This window comes from Carassius auratus, chromosome 6, assembly GCF_003368295.1.
Source record: "Carassius auratus strain Wakin chromosome 6, ASM336829v1, whole genome shotgun sequence".
Taxonomy (NCBI): domain Eukaryota; kingdom Metazoa; phylum Chordata; class Actinopteri; order Cypriniformes; family Cyprinidae; genus Carassius; species Carassius auratus.
In genome coordinates, this window is record NC_039248.1 from 22011053 (window position 1) to 22027661 (window position 16609).

Sequence of the window (16609 nt, forward strand, 5' to 3'; positions counted from 1 at the left end):
ACCTACATGATCCTCTTCTATATGCTTTCTTGTCTTGGCACCTAAGGCAATATATAACAAGACTTATTTGTTTTCAAAGAAATATTCATTATCCTCTTTCCAGAGGAGATACAGATAACAAAAATATTTTCTTACAGCTTCTGTTGATGTACAGTGTCAGTCCAGGGTGCAGGAGTGTTTTGAAAGTCACCCAAATCCCACTATTAATCTTCAATTTGGAATCCAGTTGACGTGTTCTTTTCCGCCTGTCGATGCGAAGAATTGACTGCAACAGAGAACAGACAGAAATGATAAGCCTGATTAATATAGTGGGTGTGAACCCCTCGACTGAATCTGGTTTCTTCCCTTTTCCCCTCCATTTTCTTGAATTGATTATTGCCTTTTGTACAACTACTTTATAGCTGAATCAAATTTGTTCATAAATGAACTAAACTGAATTAACATTGAACTGACTCAAGCTGACCAACAACACTACTGTCTTCCGTTGAACTGCTTATTCCTGAATTGAACTGGTTTTATAACTTATTACATTTACACAGTTATTGAACGGAACACTGAACTGACTGATGGTGAATAATGACACAAATGTTGTGTAAGAGCTGCTTTAAAGCAAAATTTCATATTTCAATCTGTTGTATAAAGCACTGTTAAAAAGCTGGCTTTATTGGATAAATGTAATCAGTCTGTTGGCATAAAATATGGGGGATTAGACAGCATTCACACACAGACTGATTCATATATGTATTAACCATGGATGGAGGAAGATTCACTTCAATAAAATGAGCAGCACTTTTAAAATAAAAGGAAGGGTAGGGCCCAAAGTTTTACAGTAGCAGAGGAAAATAATTTTGAAGTCATGATAATTTTCAATATAGTTGTTGCTTTAATAAAGTCACTTCTTGTCATCCTTGGCACAGCAGAACTTAAACTGAACCGAATACCTTTTGTAATTGGTTACATGTGTCCTTTGACTTCATTTATTTTTATGAGTGCAAACTGTAATCAAATCTGCTCCCATGCACATATGATATGCCAAAGAAAGACATTTTTTACATTGTGTCCCCAGCTTCATAAATATAAATAAAGAGTTGATTAATTTTGAAATCACAACATGAAAACACCCAGATGGTTCCTGTTTGTGTACTTGAATACCCACAAACTTCCTGCCCCTTTAAAGAGCAGCACAAGGGTGTGGCCCCAAACCACCATTTCCCCACCAACTCATTTCCAAATAAAGTGGGTGAGTATATGAGAAAGTCAACGGTTGACCGTAAAGAGGATAACCAGAAAGACATGAGGAGGCAGAAAGGAATCTGACAAAGAAAACATTACAGCTGTTTAAAAGAGAACGGGAAAAGCTCTTTTGTGACAGGGAGAGCAAAGCACCGATATCTCTGACAAGTCGTCTTCTAGTTCAAGGGTAAGATACTTTGTACTAAGTCCTTTAATCTGGCTGTTAGTTTAAACTGATGTTAAAAAGAAAAAAAAAGAAGAAGAAAAACAGTATAGTGAACTAAACTAGATAGTAATAATAATGAATGTACTTAATTTAAAATAGCTGACAGCCATGCAACATATTTGGCTGAAACATACGTATTTAGTAAATGTCTAATTGTAAAATCAAATGTGTTTTTTAATACATTCGATAACAAATTCACTAATCTACAGTATAAGACAATAAAGAAACAAAAATGTATTTGACAAACTATTGGATGAAACGAGAAATTACAGCAAATAATAGGTGGATTTATTTGAGAGGCTACACAGTTAAATGTCCCAGCTCTCGCAGACTGTGGTTTGGTTTTTCTGGAAGAGATTATGAAGGCACAAAACATTTTCCATGTGCTCTTCAATTTTGTCCTGACTGAAAGTTGCGTGTATACTTGTTTCCATTAAATGTCTGTGCAACGAGACATTTCTTTAAAACGTATTTTCTTTAAAAAGGAGTGTTTATTATTGTTGTTGTTATTGTTATTTCTGTTCTTAATACATTTTGAAGCCCAATGCTGCGAATACTGCAAATATTAGCGAATACTGTGGTTATCTGTTTTTAAGACAAAGAAGATAAATATATTTGTTTGTGTGTGTGTGTGTGGGGGGGGGGGGGGGGGTGTAGATACAGAGATAAAAGAAAACAACCATGTTTGTTGGGGGTCAGGTCTGAGTAAACAGTAGGTGTAGTTATTTACAGCTCTGTGTCATATGGGTTGAGTAATGATTTATGTCACAACAGGAAGGTTTCCCAAGAGGCTTTCTCACAAATAGCGACCATCCACTTTTCTCTCTCTCTCTCTCTCTCTCTCTCTCCCTTGCTTCTATATGACATATTTACGCTTTTTATGTGGCTTTGAGCTTTCATGGGTCCAATTTATTTATTTTTTTGTTGAAAATGAGGTAACCAAGGCAAAAAAAAATAGTAACAATAAAAAGACCAGAATTTGATAAGGCACTATTTTAGTTGACATTGTTTGTGCTTTCTTTGTAGGAGTCAATGGATCTGGTGTGGTTCATAATTATTGGCATGTGTGCCATGAACGGCATTGTCTCTGCGTGTCCAGAGAACTGCCAGTGTAAGCCAAACAAAAGCATTTGCCAAGGCTTTATAATAAAAGAATTTCCATCCTCCATCCCACCAACCACCCAAACCCTCTATATCTCCAACACCGGCATAGAATCATTAAAACCAGCTGATTTTGAGAGTTTTGCAGAGACCCTCGCTGTGTTTGTAGTCAAGGATTCGAGAATAGCTGTGGTGGAACCTCATACATTTGACCAAACCAGAAATCTCACTGCCTTAGGTTTCAGTGGGACACTGCTAACCTCTCTGCCACAGGATCTGTTTCAAAATCTCAAAGCATTATCAATTCTAACGCTGAATAACAACAAATTAAAAGTTATCCAACCATCTCTTCTAACCCCTCTTGTAGAATTGACAAATTTAGACCTAAGCAGAAACCTTCTAACTTCTCTGCCAGAAGTTGCTTTTCAGGGTTTAAAAAAGCTGGAACAGCTCATGTTGCAGAGAAACACAATCAGTAAGCTTTACAGCAATACTTTTCAAGGACTCAGTCATCTCAAATCCCTGTTTCTGCAGCAAAATAATTTAACAGATTTACCAGCAGGCATCTTTGATGACCTGGTAAACCTTGAGATATTGCATCTTCAAGACAACAAACTCACACAGCTACCAGCAAATCTCTTCTCAAACTTGCCAAAGCTGAAGAAACTCTACCTCTCCAATAACAGGTTATCATTGCTTCCCAGTGCAATCTTTCTGAATCTTCCAAACCTTACTCATATTTCACTGTATGAGAACCAACTCAGTAGGTTAATGCCTGGAACTTTTGGCCCAATGGCCGTCCGGGAGCTCTGGCTATACGACAACATGTTAACCCTCCTCGAGGAGAATGTGTTTAACAACTTAACTGAGATTCGCCTTTTGGTGCTGAGTAGGAACCGGATTCAGCACATTTCTCCAGGTGCTTTCAATGGCTTGATGGAACTAGAGGAGATCTCTCTTCACACTAATCGACTCACCAGTATTGAGGCGGGGATATTCAAAGGTCTTCCCAAGTTAACGAACATATCTATAGAGAACAATCAAATACAGCACATACCCATAAAACTCTTGGATGGCGTTTCCCATTTACATCTCCTGGAGCTTCAAAACAATTCCCTCCCAAACTTGTCGAAACAATTTCTGGACTCTTTGTCCATAGTCGATAATATTATGGTTCATCAAAACCCCTGGATGTGTGACCATAACATTATACCTTTTCGGGATTGGCTTGAAAATAATCTAGAGAAAGTGAAGAACCTTTCTTCTCTGATGTGCTATGCTCCTCCAGCCCTGAATGGTAGAAATATAAGAGAGCTGAAGGAGGAGGATGTCACGGTAGAGGACACGAGTGGAGGTAATGCTGTTGGTCAAGGTCTGTCCAAAGACAAACTCTTTATCATTCTAGCCGTTGTGTGTACTGCTGTCATTGTCGGTATCATTACCTGTGTGTTATGGAGAAGGAATAAGCGAGGAAGCCAAGACTTGGACCGTCAAAGAAATAGAAAAACAAACTCAGTTATCTAAAATGTCTGTTAATCCCTCATTCAACAGTCTTCAATAGATTTATGAAGAACATTCTTTTTTTTTGCTAATTAATTTTAACAAAGTTTGTTATGGATACTTTGTTTCTTTCTTTCTTAGTTGTTGATGTATAATTTAATTGAAAAAAAAGGAAAATCATTGCTAATTAGATATGATTTAAATGTTGTCACTAATGAAGAAATGTACTGTATTTTTCTTTCTTGCCACTGTCAAAGGTTATACACTTCCTGCAGTTCTGTGTTAAACACGTTTTCCTCATAGCAAAACCACTTTTATGTATAAAGTTTCTATATTCAAAATAAACTATGAACCATCAGGGTGTTACAACTTGGGTTATACTGTATATTTTGGCACCTTGGTTTCATTTCAAAGTATTTTCAGTGCTTCTGTTTCTATATCTACTACACAACTACATCCTCTTTGCCTATATTCCATTCAATTTATCGAATTCATGCATTAACAACATGACATTATGAGGCTGCCTATTAATTTAGTTCTTTAAAATGTTTTTGTTTGTAAAATACTAATAGGAGACCTTTAGCTGTATTTCAACTTTTAAAACACTCTTCACACCCTTTACAGAGACGTAAACAAGAAAACTTGAACAGTCTAACTGCTGACTAAATTTATTTGTAATTAAGACAAAAAGAGAAGACTAGAAGAGAATGAATAGAACTGAGAAGACTCAGAAATATGTGTACTATGTAAAAAAAATTTTGCAAGTGAGTCTGCAATTTTTTATCTCTTCAAACAGAAAACAAACTGTCCACACCCTTTCTATTGCCTTACGTATGCGCAGTAAACACTTGGGATATGTAGATAAGAGTAGTGCACTACGTATGTTCCTCCACATTTGCACTACGTGCATCCTTACATTTGCTTTTAGGAACATCATTCTAAATGGTCATTCAGCTGCGACTGAGATGAGCAGGTAAGAGTAATTATTGACATTTAATGAAAAAAAAAATGCAGGTCAGGAACATAAAAGGAAAACAATTGTTTGCTTGTTTTCAGTATTGTGGAGGAGATATCACAAATGCAAAAGCCGCCAAGTGCCAAACAAATAACTGATTTTGTGTAAATACAATTACTTGCATAATGCAGTATGCACAATATATAAAGACATTTATTTATTTATGCTTTTAGTATTATTTATTAAACTCTTTTAATATGAGAAAGTCATGGGAACTCAATTTGCTTTTAATGTTTCATTCTTCAACAGGCATATGCATTTAAAAATTACACTTGTGTACATTTTCATACTCGTGCACTTGCACTGGAGCTGCACTGAAGATATATGTCAGCCAGGTGAAGACTGCAAAAATCAAGACGTGTATGTCAAGAGTCAAACAGCAATTCCTGAAAAATTCAAAGATGGAGCCAATGAAATATTCTTTGTAAACAGTCAGATTCCTGTGATACCAAAAGGAGTGTTTTCTAAAAGCCCTCAGTTAAAGAAAATTGAATTTCTCAGCACTTCAACTCACTCTGTAGAGGTTGGAGCCTTTGAGGGTTTGCCTGATATCACGATCATTGAGATATCTGGCACAAACGTGACGTCATTGCCTGTGGGGGTTTTTAAGGATCTCAACAACCTTCAAAAACTTGTTCTAAAAAGCAACAAAATCCATGGCCTTGAAAACGGGTTATTTGATGATTTAAAAAAACTTCGAGAACTATATCTGCATATGAATGAGATCAGCTTTATTGAGGAGGGGACGTTTGACAGTTTAGATAAACTCTCACTTCTCCATCTTGGAAAAAACAATCTTAGTTCTGTATCCACATCTCTTTTTTCCAAACTTAAGGGCTTGACCATTTTCAGGCTTTATGGGAACCAGCTGACTGCTCTACCCGATGGGATTTTTGATCATTTTCCAGATTTAGCAGAGATAGCCTTGAACGACAACCAAATCTCCCTTATACAACCAAATTTATTTCCACACAAAAGTAAATTAACAAAACTCTCTTTGGACCATAATCTTTTAACAGAACTGCAGCAAGATCTATTTGTTGGTTTCTCGTCATTAAAGACTCTAACTCTGCACAACAATCAACTCATCAGTCTTCCTGAAATCCTTTTTGGAGAAATGCCTAAAATAACTGAACTAAGTCTAAGCCATAACAATCTCACTCACTTACCAACTGGAGTTTTCGGGCCACTTAAGAAGCTCAAGAAGTTAGACCTTTCCTCAAACCAGTTTTCAACGATATCTGCAGACTTTTTTGAAGGTCTTGAGAAACTGACCAACCTGAATCTTCAAAATAACAATATCGAGTCATTAAAACAAGAGGACTTTGAAAAACTGGAGTCTCTTTCATCCCTCAAACTGGGAAATAATAAACTACAAAGCCTTCCTGGCGATGTTTTTGATTCTCTTCCGAAACTCAGTAAACTGTACCTGAACAAGAACCCATGGCAGTGTGATTGTAACCTGTTGCCATTCTTTGAATGGATGAAGATCAATGAGGACAAGATTAAATCAAAATCTCCAGATGTTTGTGAGTCTCCGAAAAATCTGCAAAATCAATCAATCACCTCTTTAACAGAACAACTAATATGCCCCACGACTTCACCAACTACCACCCCTCTCCTTACAAGTACCATTCCCATGACCACACTGCGCACCACAACTGTCTCAACAATGACTCCAACAACAACAACTCAAGCAAGTACAACACAGACAACCACACAAGTCATCACGACAGCACCAACTACTCATCTCACAACTTTGATATTAACCACAACCGGACTACCTACCTCCACTGCTACAACTACAACTCCGACAACCACAACAGTCCCAACCACATTATCAACAACTACACTACAACCAACAACTGCCCTCCTGACAACTACAGGGATCCCCACCACACCAACAACGACACTACAAACAACAACTACAACTACTTTAACACCCAGCATGACTACAACAACACCTTTTCTCACCACACATAGTAGTTTCTTCTGTACCGGCTCTCCTCAGCCAACTTTCTCAACACCCACTACCACTTACAAGTACTCATCATGCAAGGAACTGATGATATATTACACTACAATGCTACTGGTGGAAATCTGTTGTACTCTGGTGCTGGCCAGATTCTCTTATACATTATACTGCTCAAACGAGCAAATGGAGAGACTGCACATCCAGGTCAACTTGACCCACTTCTCCTATACTAAGTACATTGATGAGACAGAGTCTGTAGCTCTTTGATGTTGTTCTTTTTGTTTTGCTTTGTTTTTCTCTTTGAACTTTGAGTAGCACCTGGTGGTGGTCAGTTATAAGATTTGACTGTTCCTTAAAGGAATGATTTTCCAAACTGCATATATAATTGATGCTTAATGGCGCTTTATGCTTTCATTTCATGACCATGTAAAGTAGGGTCCACAAGTCTGAATCCATTGTTTGTGTTTTTCTAATAAAATACTTTTATGCTATATAATTTATATAAAAATGTATTATCTGCATAACAACTTAAGTGAAGAGTTGAACTGAAAAAAAATAATAAATATAAGTATGAGATAATTCTTAAATTAAATCTTATAAAGTGATCATATGCACAAGACTTGGATTAAACCTTTTTGCATTTTCTATGTTTTGGCTCCCTGGAATAAATGGAGGAACAGAAACCTCTCAAATTCCATTAAATAGATGTTAATGTCCATTTTGAAGATTACCCAAAGTCTTAGGAGGGTCCGTAAATAATAGATTTTTTTTTTTTTTTTTTTGATGAACTATCCCTTTACGTGTGTCGCAGTGTATATATTTAAAAATGGAGCACAAACATACATTTCAAGTTGTATCATGTTTGTATTTTTTTTACCCAAAAACTCTAAATTATTGGAAATTCATCTAGCAATAATTATGTGATGGAAGGGTTTTTTGTTTGTGTTTTATTTTTTTTATTTTTTTATTTATTTTTTTGCAACGGGTCATTTGAAAATGGTTTTGGTGTGGGTGATAAAAACAAGAGGCTAATTTACACAGAATTAAAATATTCATCTAGCTTTATATTTGTTTATTGCATACTAACAATTTTTTTTTTTTTTGAATTTAGTATCTAATATGCTGTAATTACACAGGTTTTTATTAAAACAATTTTTTAGCATGGAAATATTTTCTGGGGCTAATTTATTTGTCAGGCAGCAAAATGTAATGCTTCAAAGCTGATATGAATGCATGTCTTTCCAAATGTCAAGCACTAGGTGTCAGTGTAGCTGCATTTATTTAGTTTTGTCCAACAATACCTCTCGCCCAAACTTAACAACCTGCACACATTGTCCTTAAAATGACCTATTGACCTAAGAACTGTTAACCTAAGTGTTGTGTACATATTTTACAGTGGACAACAAATAGAAAACACACAAACATGTTCAAAACTACAAACTGCACACTAAGAAAGAAAATGTTTATTACTGTGTAAGACGTTTTCGATATTAGCCTACATTGTAGCCTATGTCGTCGTCATCGTCGCTGCCATAATTGTGTAACCAAAGAAGACTTAATGGTCCTAAATATACTTCTGTTGTCAAAGTAATTCCCATAATGTTTTAATCAAACGCACCACTAGATGGCGATCTGACCTAATGTCCATTCATGTATGGTGGCCTGTAAACATTGGCTTGTAAATGCTCAGCCATTTACCAAAGCTTCGACACCACAACCCTTCTCAAATTATAGGGGGAAAAAAGGTAAAGAAACTAAGAGAGAAAAGGCCATGGCATCATTGTTTACAAAGCAAACTAAACCCCTGCATGATTGATCTTCTGAAATAGGCTATATTAAAAATTGCTTCTCTGGATGTGAGACTGGTGAGTACTCGTACTCTTACAAGAAAACTTGCTTGCAAATGCACTATTTATCATGACTGAATATTTCATAGCCTATTTTGAGCCAGTGATTTTCTCCCTGGTGTCAGAAATGCTAGGAACATTAATTTCATAATAACTATATTAATAAAAGTGTTTAAAAAATAAAAAGCTGAAGATATATAAAAAGGTATATATAATGAAATGTTATTTATATATATATATATATATATATATATATATATATATATATATATATATATATATATATATATATATATATATAAACATAGCTCGGAACCCCAAAATATATATCCTTATTAATGAAAAGTGTTTTACCAATATGGGGTTTTCAGTGATTCATGTTTATTATTATTATTATTATTTTTGTGGCTTGCCTATGATGGACAAAACCAAAATATTTTTAATATAGATCTGTGCTGTGCTAAAGGCAGTTGTCATTCTTCTGGGATGGTACTAAAATGAAAAGTGAGAGTGTAATCACAGCCATGAGTTCTCATAGACCAAGAGGGACAACGTTACATTCAGTGACGCTGTTTCAGTTCCAGAGAGACCACATAGAATTTCCATGGTGATGTATGGTGGTATTTTGCAGCCATGGTGATGGCTATATAATGCATATATTTTATCTAGCCATGGTGAAATGAAATGAAATGAAAAGAAAACAAGCTTTAAAGTCTCAGCAGCACCAAAGTTTAGTTTTTTTATGATGCAAATCACATTGACAAAGAAGCATTTCAGATGCAAAACATAAATTGATTAATTGAATTATTTCTGAGGTTTAGATTTAAAGCAAAGGAATGTAGCCCTCAGAATCTCTCAGGAGGACTTCTAAATAGTCCGAGAAAAACTTTGTGATAACTAGGATTTTAAAGACGATTTTCGTCTTCTCCTTTTTTATTTAGTAAAATTAAGAATTTATTTACAACAATCTCTTGATCATTTAGTCCATTCACATCAAGAACAATAACTACTATGATGATTAGCACACCGACGCACAATAATGTTCAGTTGATTTATCGAATCTTCCACTGTAAATGCTCAGTCTCTTTAAAGTAGGATAGATTCTGATTGGCTATCAGAGCTTTTACACTTTTTTAGCTGAACAAAAAAGTTTTGACAGTGATTCCAACAACATTGTTCGTCTGTGTCATTGAAGGTATAGTTGTGGCATGGCCTTCTTTATTCCGATAGAATTAGAATGATTATTACAATTTTGTAGGTACCATGCTTGGTGTGAACGGGCCTTAAAAAGAATTATGAACATCTTAAGAAAAAGAAAACATTATTCATATGATAACACAAGCATGTAAAATTAATAAAATACATAATTGAACAGCAAAAAAAATCAGGACATTTAGATTTGGCATTTGTTTCCCAAGGCCAAAAGAAGAAGGAAACAACAAAAAAAAAGAAGTGTATTTGAAACAGTCTACCCAATTAACCAATTACCAGGCCTAATTGCAGTCTCCTGAGGAGAGGTTGAGTAAGAGCAGTGTCTCTCTCATTCTCTGCCACCAAACCCAAGGCCTAATCAAGTTATCATATCAACAAATCTCTCATCAGGGGCCCGTGTCTGACACCAGCAGAAAGAGAGGCCATTCGACGACTAATTTCCAGCAGCAGGGCGCTGGGACTCGCCTGCCAGGCGGGATGAAAAGTACCTGCAGACCCCAGTCGAGCTGCCCTCACCATCCCGCTGGGAGAGCACTCATGCTTGGCACAACAGAGTGTTCTCTCCCTGTGTCCTGACTGGAAGGGGGTAGTAGCATCATAGAGAGCTAAAGGAACGTTATTTGGCAACGTACACAAAGAACAGGGGCAGACAATGCAGTGATCATGCGGAGTGTGGAGGGGAACCGAGGGGCTCTAGGGTCAGAGGTTCTAGGGCTGGAGTGGTGCATCTCTGAAGAGGTTAATGTACTTGTTATGTGGGGTCAGGGTGCAGGCTTCACGGCAGTACATCACCAGTGACAGCCCCTCAGAGCCATGACTGAAGCAGAAGGCTCTGATCTGGGGTAAGAAGGCTCGTTTTGAAGTCTATTGTATTGTAACTCTGGGGTCAGATCATAAAGTGTGTGGTCAGAATGATTTCATGGGGTAGAATAAGATGAAGAAGATGGAAATGGCAGTAGCAGACTTGTAATCAGGGTTTCTGTGGGCCAGGTCTTAAAAAGTCTTAATTCACCCTTCCGGAATTTAGCCCTTAAAAGGGGTAAAATCAGAGCGGAAGTCTTAAATTCATGAAGTCATGGCTTTAAATGTTGCATATATAGAAATGTCTCAGTATTTTCGTTTTCCAAAACACATATCGAAGCATCTTAAAATTAAAAATAGATTTACTTGAGATACAAATTAATGTCCTGAAAAAACTGAATGTACTGTATAGTTAAGAAAAAGTCAGATATTCTGAACTTAATAGCAAATACTTGCTCTAGATTTATTCATAAGCCCACTTCATTTTGATCAGCTTCACATTAAACAAGACTTCTTCTATCACTTTGCTTTGCAGTTAAATGTATTTGATTAACGTTATTATAAGGTTATCTTGTTTTTTTCCCACCAAAAATGAATTAAAAAGTAAGCTGGAAGTTATATTTTCAAACTTTTAAGTGCGTTGTGTGCTGCTTAGACATTTAGAGAACATATTGACATATTGTATACACTTCAATTTATCTATTAGATTGTATTTGCTAAAGTTATTTACCTTCATAAAAGCTACAGAAACGCAGTTACATGTCTCCTTTTTATTATAGGGAATATAAAAATATTGGTTAAGCATTATTCAAAATATGTGGCTTCATGACTACTTTGCAGAAATTTGCTGGTAATTTATACTCTCTTATAGACGTGCAGTGATGATTATTCAGCCAAAGTAAAGCTGTGTGGTTCATTCCCTGGCTTTCACTGAGATGTTTATGTTCTGCTGGCTGATGAGCCATGTGGGCATGAGGTTTGGAACTCCCCGGTGCTAAAACGTGATGTCAAGATAAGAAGGTGAAGGAGAGATCTGGCTTAAAGCATGACTGAATGTTTGACATATTCTGTCTTCACGCATCCGCTGTCCCGTGATGAAACGGCTTACATGTGCAGTGCACGCACAAAACGCCATTTCACACTTTATAAAAAACTGCTGGAGCAAAAAGATTGCTGTAATGTCACAGTGGATTGTTCTGTTCATTGTCAGCTGTGTTGAGGAAGGTGCTTGTAGCTTGTCAAGCCATAAGCAATTCATAATGTAAAGTAGGTAATAAAAGTAGTTGCACTGCATACTACCAAGGTACTATAATTAGCTAACTACTTTAAATGATATGGGTGAACTGATTAATTTATGAAGCTAGAAAACAATATATATATATATATATATATATATATATATATATATATATATATATATATATATATATATATATATATATATATATATATATATAGAGGAGATTTCAAACTAAGACCAGTTTTTGTGTGTGTGTTATTTTGAAAGTGTATTAATTTGATGTTACTCTACTCTTGGTATGGGGAAAAAACACTTTCAGCTTAATATTTTTTTTTTTAACAGCTAATTATAATATTATAACAATTTGCTTTTGTCTAATGCCTACACAAATAGTGCTACATTCTATATTGCATTGTGTATGTGTGTGTGTGTGTGTGTGTGTGTGTATAGCTGTTATATTAAACAATTAAATATAAATATGTGAAGATGCTATAAATTATTATTTTTTATATATATAGTAATATGGAATTTGTACTTTTTAATTTATTTAGCATTTGTATATAATAGGTTTTATTTATATTTTGCATTACTACAAACAGAAAATGTAAAAATGCCACACATTGTGTGTGTTGAGACTGAAATTAATAGGTAATAAAAACTTTTAGCACGTGCAAGACATGACTGGAGGCTGTTCATGTGATCTCAACATGGTGACCCCCATTTGAGGGGACTCACTCCATGTTAAGCAGCTTTTTGTGTCACACTCAATTGCATGGGGTCTCATGTGAGTGTACACCATTTTTAACATTTGTGCTATTCGGGTTTTCTTTTTTTTCTAATGTTTAAAACGTTTTAATGAGTAAATTACTGAGTGTGCTTTCAAGTACCCAATGGCTAATGAAAAACTGGCAAATGTTTTGGCAACTTTAAATCCAGTTTTTGTGTGTTCTTTAGACTCCATCATGAGGCTCTGCAGTTGCTCTCTGAGCTGTTTTGGAGATGTTGAAAAGGCCAAATTGAAAAACTGAATGGTATTAGCCTTCCTGGACAAATTCCACTTAGTGTTAGAAGTCTTTTTTTCTTGATGATGTTTTTTCTAGTTCTCGTCTCCTCTTGACCAGATGCTCTGAATGGGATAGGGCAGGTATGGTGAATGCCCAGTGGGGGACTGCAGAAGTGGGGTGACCCTTAACCCTGGCACTCACATTATTCTTGCTGGACGGAGGCCACTGAGGCAGCCGGGGCTGCCTGCTGATCCCCACAATGCAGCCTTTTCCCCAGGCCACGGTTGGCAGAAAGACCCCCTGGAGCTTTCGTCACCATCTAAAGGCCTTTCAGCCTAGCCGGGCTGGCCAGGGCCAAGTACCAGAGCGGAGGGGCCAAGGCAAAGAAAGCAGAAGAGGGGGGAAAACTGTGGAAAAAATACAATAACGAAAGAAAGTGAAGGGAAACAATAGGCTTTAGAGTCCATCTTAACCTACCACAACAGTGTCAACATCTGTGGTTTCTTCAGTGCTCTGCTTTAAAGGATATAATCTATGGCGAGGAAAGCCTGTTCCTATGGCTTCCCTTAGTGAAAAAGGATACAGGTTTTTTTTTTTTATCTTATTTTTGTCATTCAGAAAAAAAAAAGAAAAGAAAAAAAGGGTTCAAAGCCTCTCCAGCGCGGTCCTTCAAGAGCAGTTAAACCACACTGTGATGTACGCCACAGATTGTAGTGTTAAAGCAGAACAGAATGGCAAAAGTTCACAAGCTGGTTGGGGGAGATTTATGTCCACATTTATCAAGCAAGGTGATTTGAAATCTTTCAAGACGCTCTAGATGCTTTCGAGTCTTCTGTGGCCTTGGAAGAGCACCACATGGTTTGTGTGATTGTAAACAGGGAACATGCAAAGCCCAGACATGTAGGAGTCAATTCTCACGGGGTGTTTGAGAGGGAGGCTGTCACTGCTTCTTTCTTTCTCTTTCAATCAGACACTTCTCTGCCTCTTTAATGCGGTACATTCCAGCCACAGGACGTGCTGCACATAAAGAGTCACTTCATGTCGCTGACGTCAACGTGAAAGGAATCATTGAGTGTCATGACCAGTTTGGATCCCACCCTAATTTATCAGTTACCACCAATTGGTTCTAACAGGGAGCCTGTGGAGATCATTTCAGCTTTGTTGTGCTTGAAAGAAACCGGCAGGATATGGAATGATGTGGGATGATATGTGTTGAGAAAGACACTTGTGTTGATCCGAAGGCATACGCAGTGTATGACTGGATTTAATTTGCTTTAAAATGCAAATGAAAGCCTTTTAAATAGATTCATAGACACAGTTTAGAGGGAAGCATACAGTACTATGTATTCTGGAACACATTTCATACTAACACAGAGGGCTTTTCCATGTGCATTGTCTTTTATTGTTTTACAGTGCGCTACATCTGGAGTGCATCTTAGAGACTGGGAAAGCAGGGATGGGTGTAACACGTTTGTGCTCATTTATTTAGAAAACATTTAGCCTAGAGCTTTGAAAATATGCCTTAAGCATCACTGACATGCCTGCAGTCATTACTCTTGTAACATATCTGTGTCACTTAAGTCAGAAATAGTTAGATCTAGAACTTCTACTAGTGTTGCATTCATATCCACTGAATTGCATTCAGTGTGCATTGATAAAAAATAAAAACCTAAAATCTAAATTATTTCCTTCAGAAGTTTGATTTATTTTTGGAACATCCCTGCATGTGCATTGTTTGTGAATTAGTTTTTTTTATATATAGTATCATGGTTTCCAGAAGAAAAAAAAATAAGCAACTGTTTTCAACATTTATAATAAAATATGTTTCTTTGTCAGCAAAGCAGCATATTAGAAGGAATTCTCAGGGATCTTGTGACACTGAATACTGGTGCAATTGCTGTTTAAAATTCAGATTTGCATCACAGGAATAAATTCCATTTTAAAATGTATAAATATTGAAAATAGTTATTTAAATTATTAATTTCACATTACTGTTTCAATTTATATATATATATATATATATATATATATATATATATATATATATATATATATATATATTTGCTGAAATAAATTCAAAAACTTTTATAACTATATATATATATATATATATATATATATATATATATATATATATATATATATATATATATATATATATATATATATATATATATATATCCCTATATACCAAACTTTTCTTTTGTGTGCTGTTGCAGTCTAATTGCAGTGTGTTACTTAAACAAGTGAGAACATTTGGCAGGCAGGTGTTAATTTCCTACGAGACACATTTTTATGAACACCTGATTAATCACATCCTGAGACGGGTTTCCAGAAATTGAAAGGTAGAGCAAAAACACAAAACACTAGCCACTCTACAATCTCCTCATATTATAAGAGCAGACCTCTCCAAAAGTGAATGCTTGTAAAATCCTGCTCAATCAAGCATGAGCCTTCAAGCCCTTTTGGTAGTCACTGCTGTGGCGTCCTTTAGCATGTTAGTGAACCAGGCCATAATGTCCATTACTCTTTCCCCACGAGGGTGAACCAGCTTACCTTTGTCCATTCCAAAAACCGAAACTACAATTAGAGATGGCTGACCTGAAGCCAATGTTAGGTTAGGTGAGAGGGGTGAAGGAAACCCTCTCAAACGATAATCTCTTGTATTACTCTCCCCATGGTGCTCTTCATGTTCACTTCTCTATCAGGCGGATAACAAGAGCTGTAAGCTCCTTATTGCTGAATTACAATTATTGAAGGAGAATCACATCCCTTCTGACAAGGGGAGGCTCTCTGTGGTAGTGACCCCCTCTTCAGTCACAGCCACTCCTGATGAAGTGCCTTTAATGCATATATAATGAATGTTTCATTGAGTCTCAATAGCTTTTCATCAAGGAGTTACTAAAGACTGTGTTGTTTAATGCATTTCTGCTCAGAGGGTTAAAAAATTACTAATCCTTTTTTTCACGCAGTAGTGCTAAAATCTATTGTGGATAACAAAGAATTCTGGGTAGTGGCAAGCAGAAACAAATTGCAGAGCATTTTGAACATGAGGACCGTGTGGGGTTTGATAAGAAAGTGTGTGAATTGTCAGAGGCAAACCAACAAACAAATGCTGTGGTTTTGTTAATTCTCTCTTGCCTTAAGACTCACATAAATTCTCACTATTTCCTGTCTGTACCATCATTTTCGCACCCGCTTGCTCATAAATCTAAGTCTGGGACCACAAACAGTCTCTTTACATGCATTTAAACCTGAGGGTTTAGAGGCATGGAAAAACTTCTAGGTCGTATGTGAACTCAGACATTCTTTTTAGAACAAATTGTACTGTATATATAATATTTCCTCTCAAAAAAATAAAATAAAATAAGCGTAATTATGTTAATTTCTCTCTTACTTTGATGGGCTGAAATGAATGAATAGGGTGAGCTACTTTTACCAACACTTCAACATAT

At 36.2% G+C, this 16609-nt stretch overlaps 2 protein-coding genes across 2 annotated transcripts; both read left to right on the plus strand.

The window, feature by feature from the left end:
• The first annotated feature begins 1185 nt into the window (after nucleotides 1-1185).
• Nucleotides 1186-4445, plus strand: lrrc15 (leucine rich repeat containing 15). Its single transcript, XM_026265610.1, has 2 exons — nucleotides 1186-1420; nucleotides 2486-4445. The coding sequence occupies exon 2, from the start codon at nucleotides 2492-2494 to the stop codon at nucleotides 4082-4084; it is 1593 nt and encodes a 530-aa protein (XP_026121395.1). The 5' UTR covers nucleotides 1186-1420; nucleotides 2486-2491; the 3' UTR covers nucleotides 4085-4445.
• Nucleotides 4446-4599: 154 nt separating this feature from the next.
• On the plus strand, nucleotides 4600-7733 carry LOC113101207 (leucine-rich repeat-containing protein 15-like). Its single transcript, XM_026265601.1, has 2 exons — nucleotides 4600-5033; nucleotides 5325-7733. The coding sequence occupies exons 1-2, from the start codon at nucleotides 4768-4770 to the stop codon at nucleotides 7315-7317; spliced, it is 2259 nt and encodes a 752-aa protein (XP_026121386.1). The 5' UTR covers nucleotides 4600-4767; the 3' UTR covers nucleotides 7318-7733.
• The last annotated feature ends 8876 nt before the right edge of the window (nucleotides 7734-16609 follow it).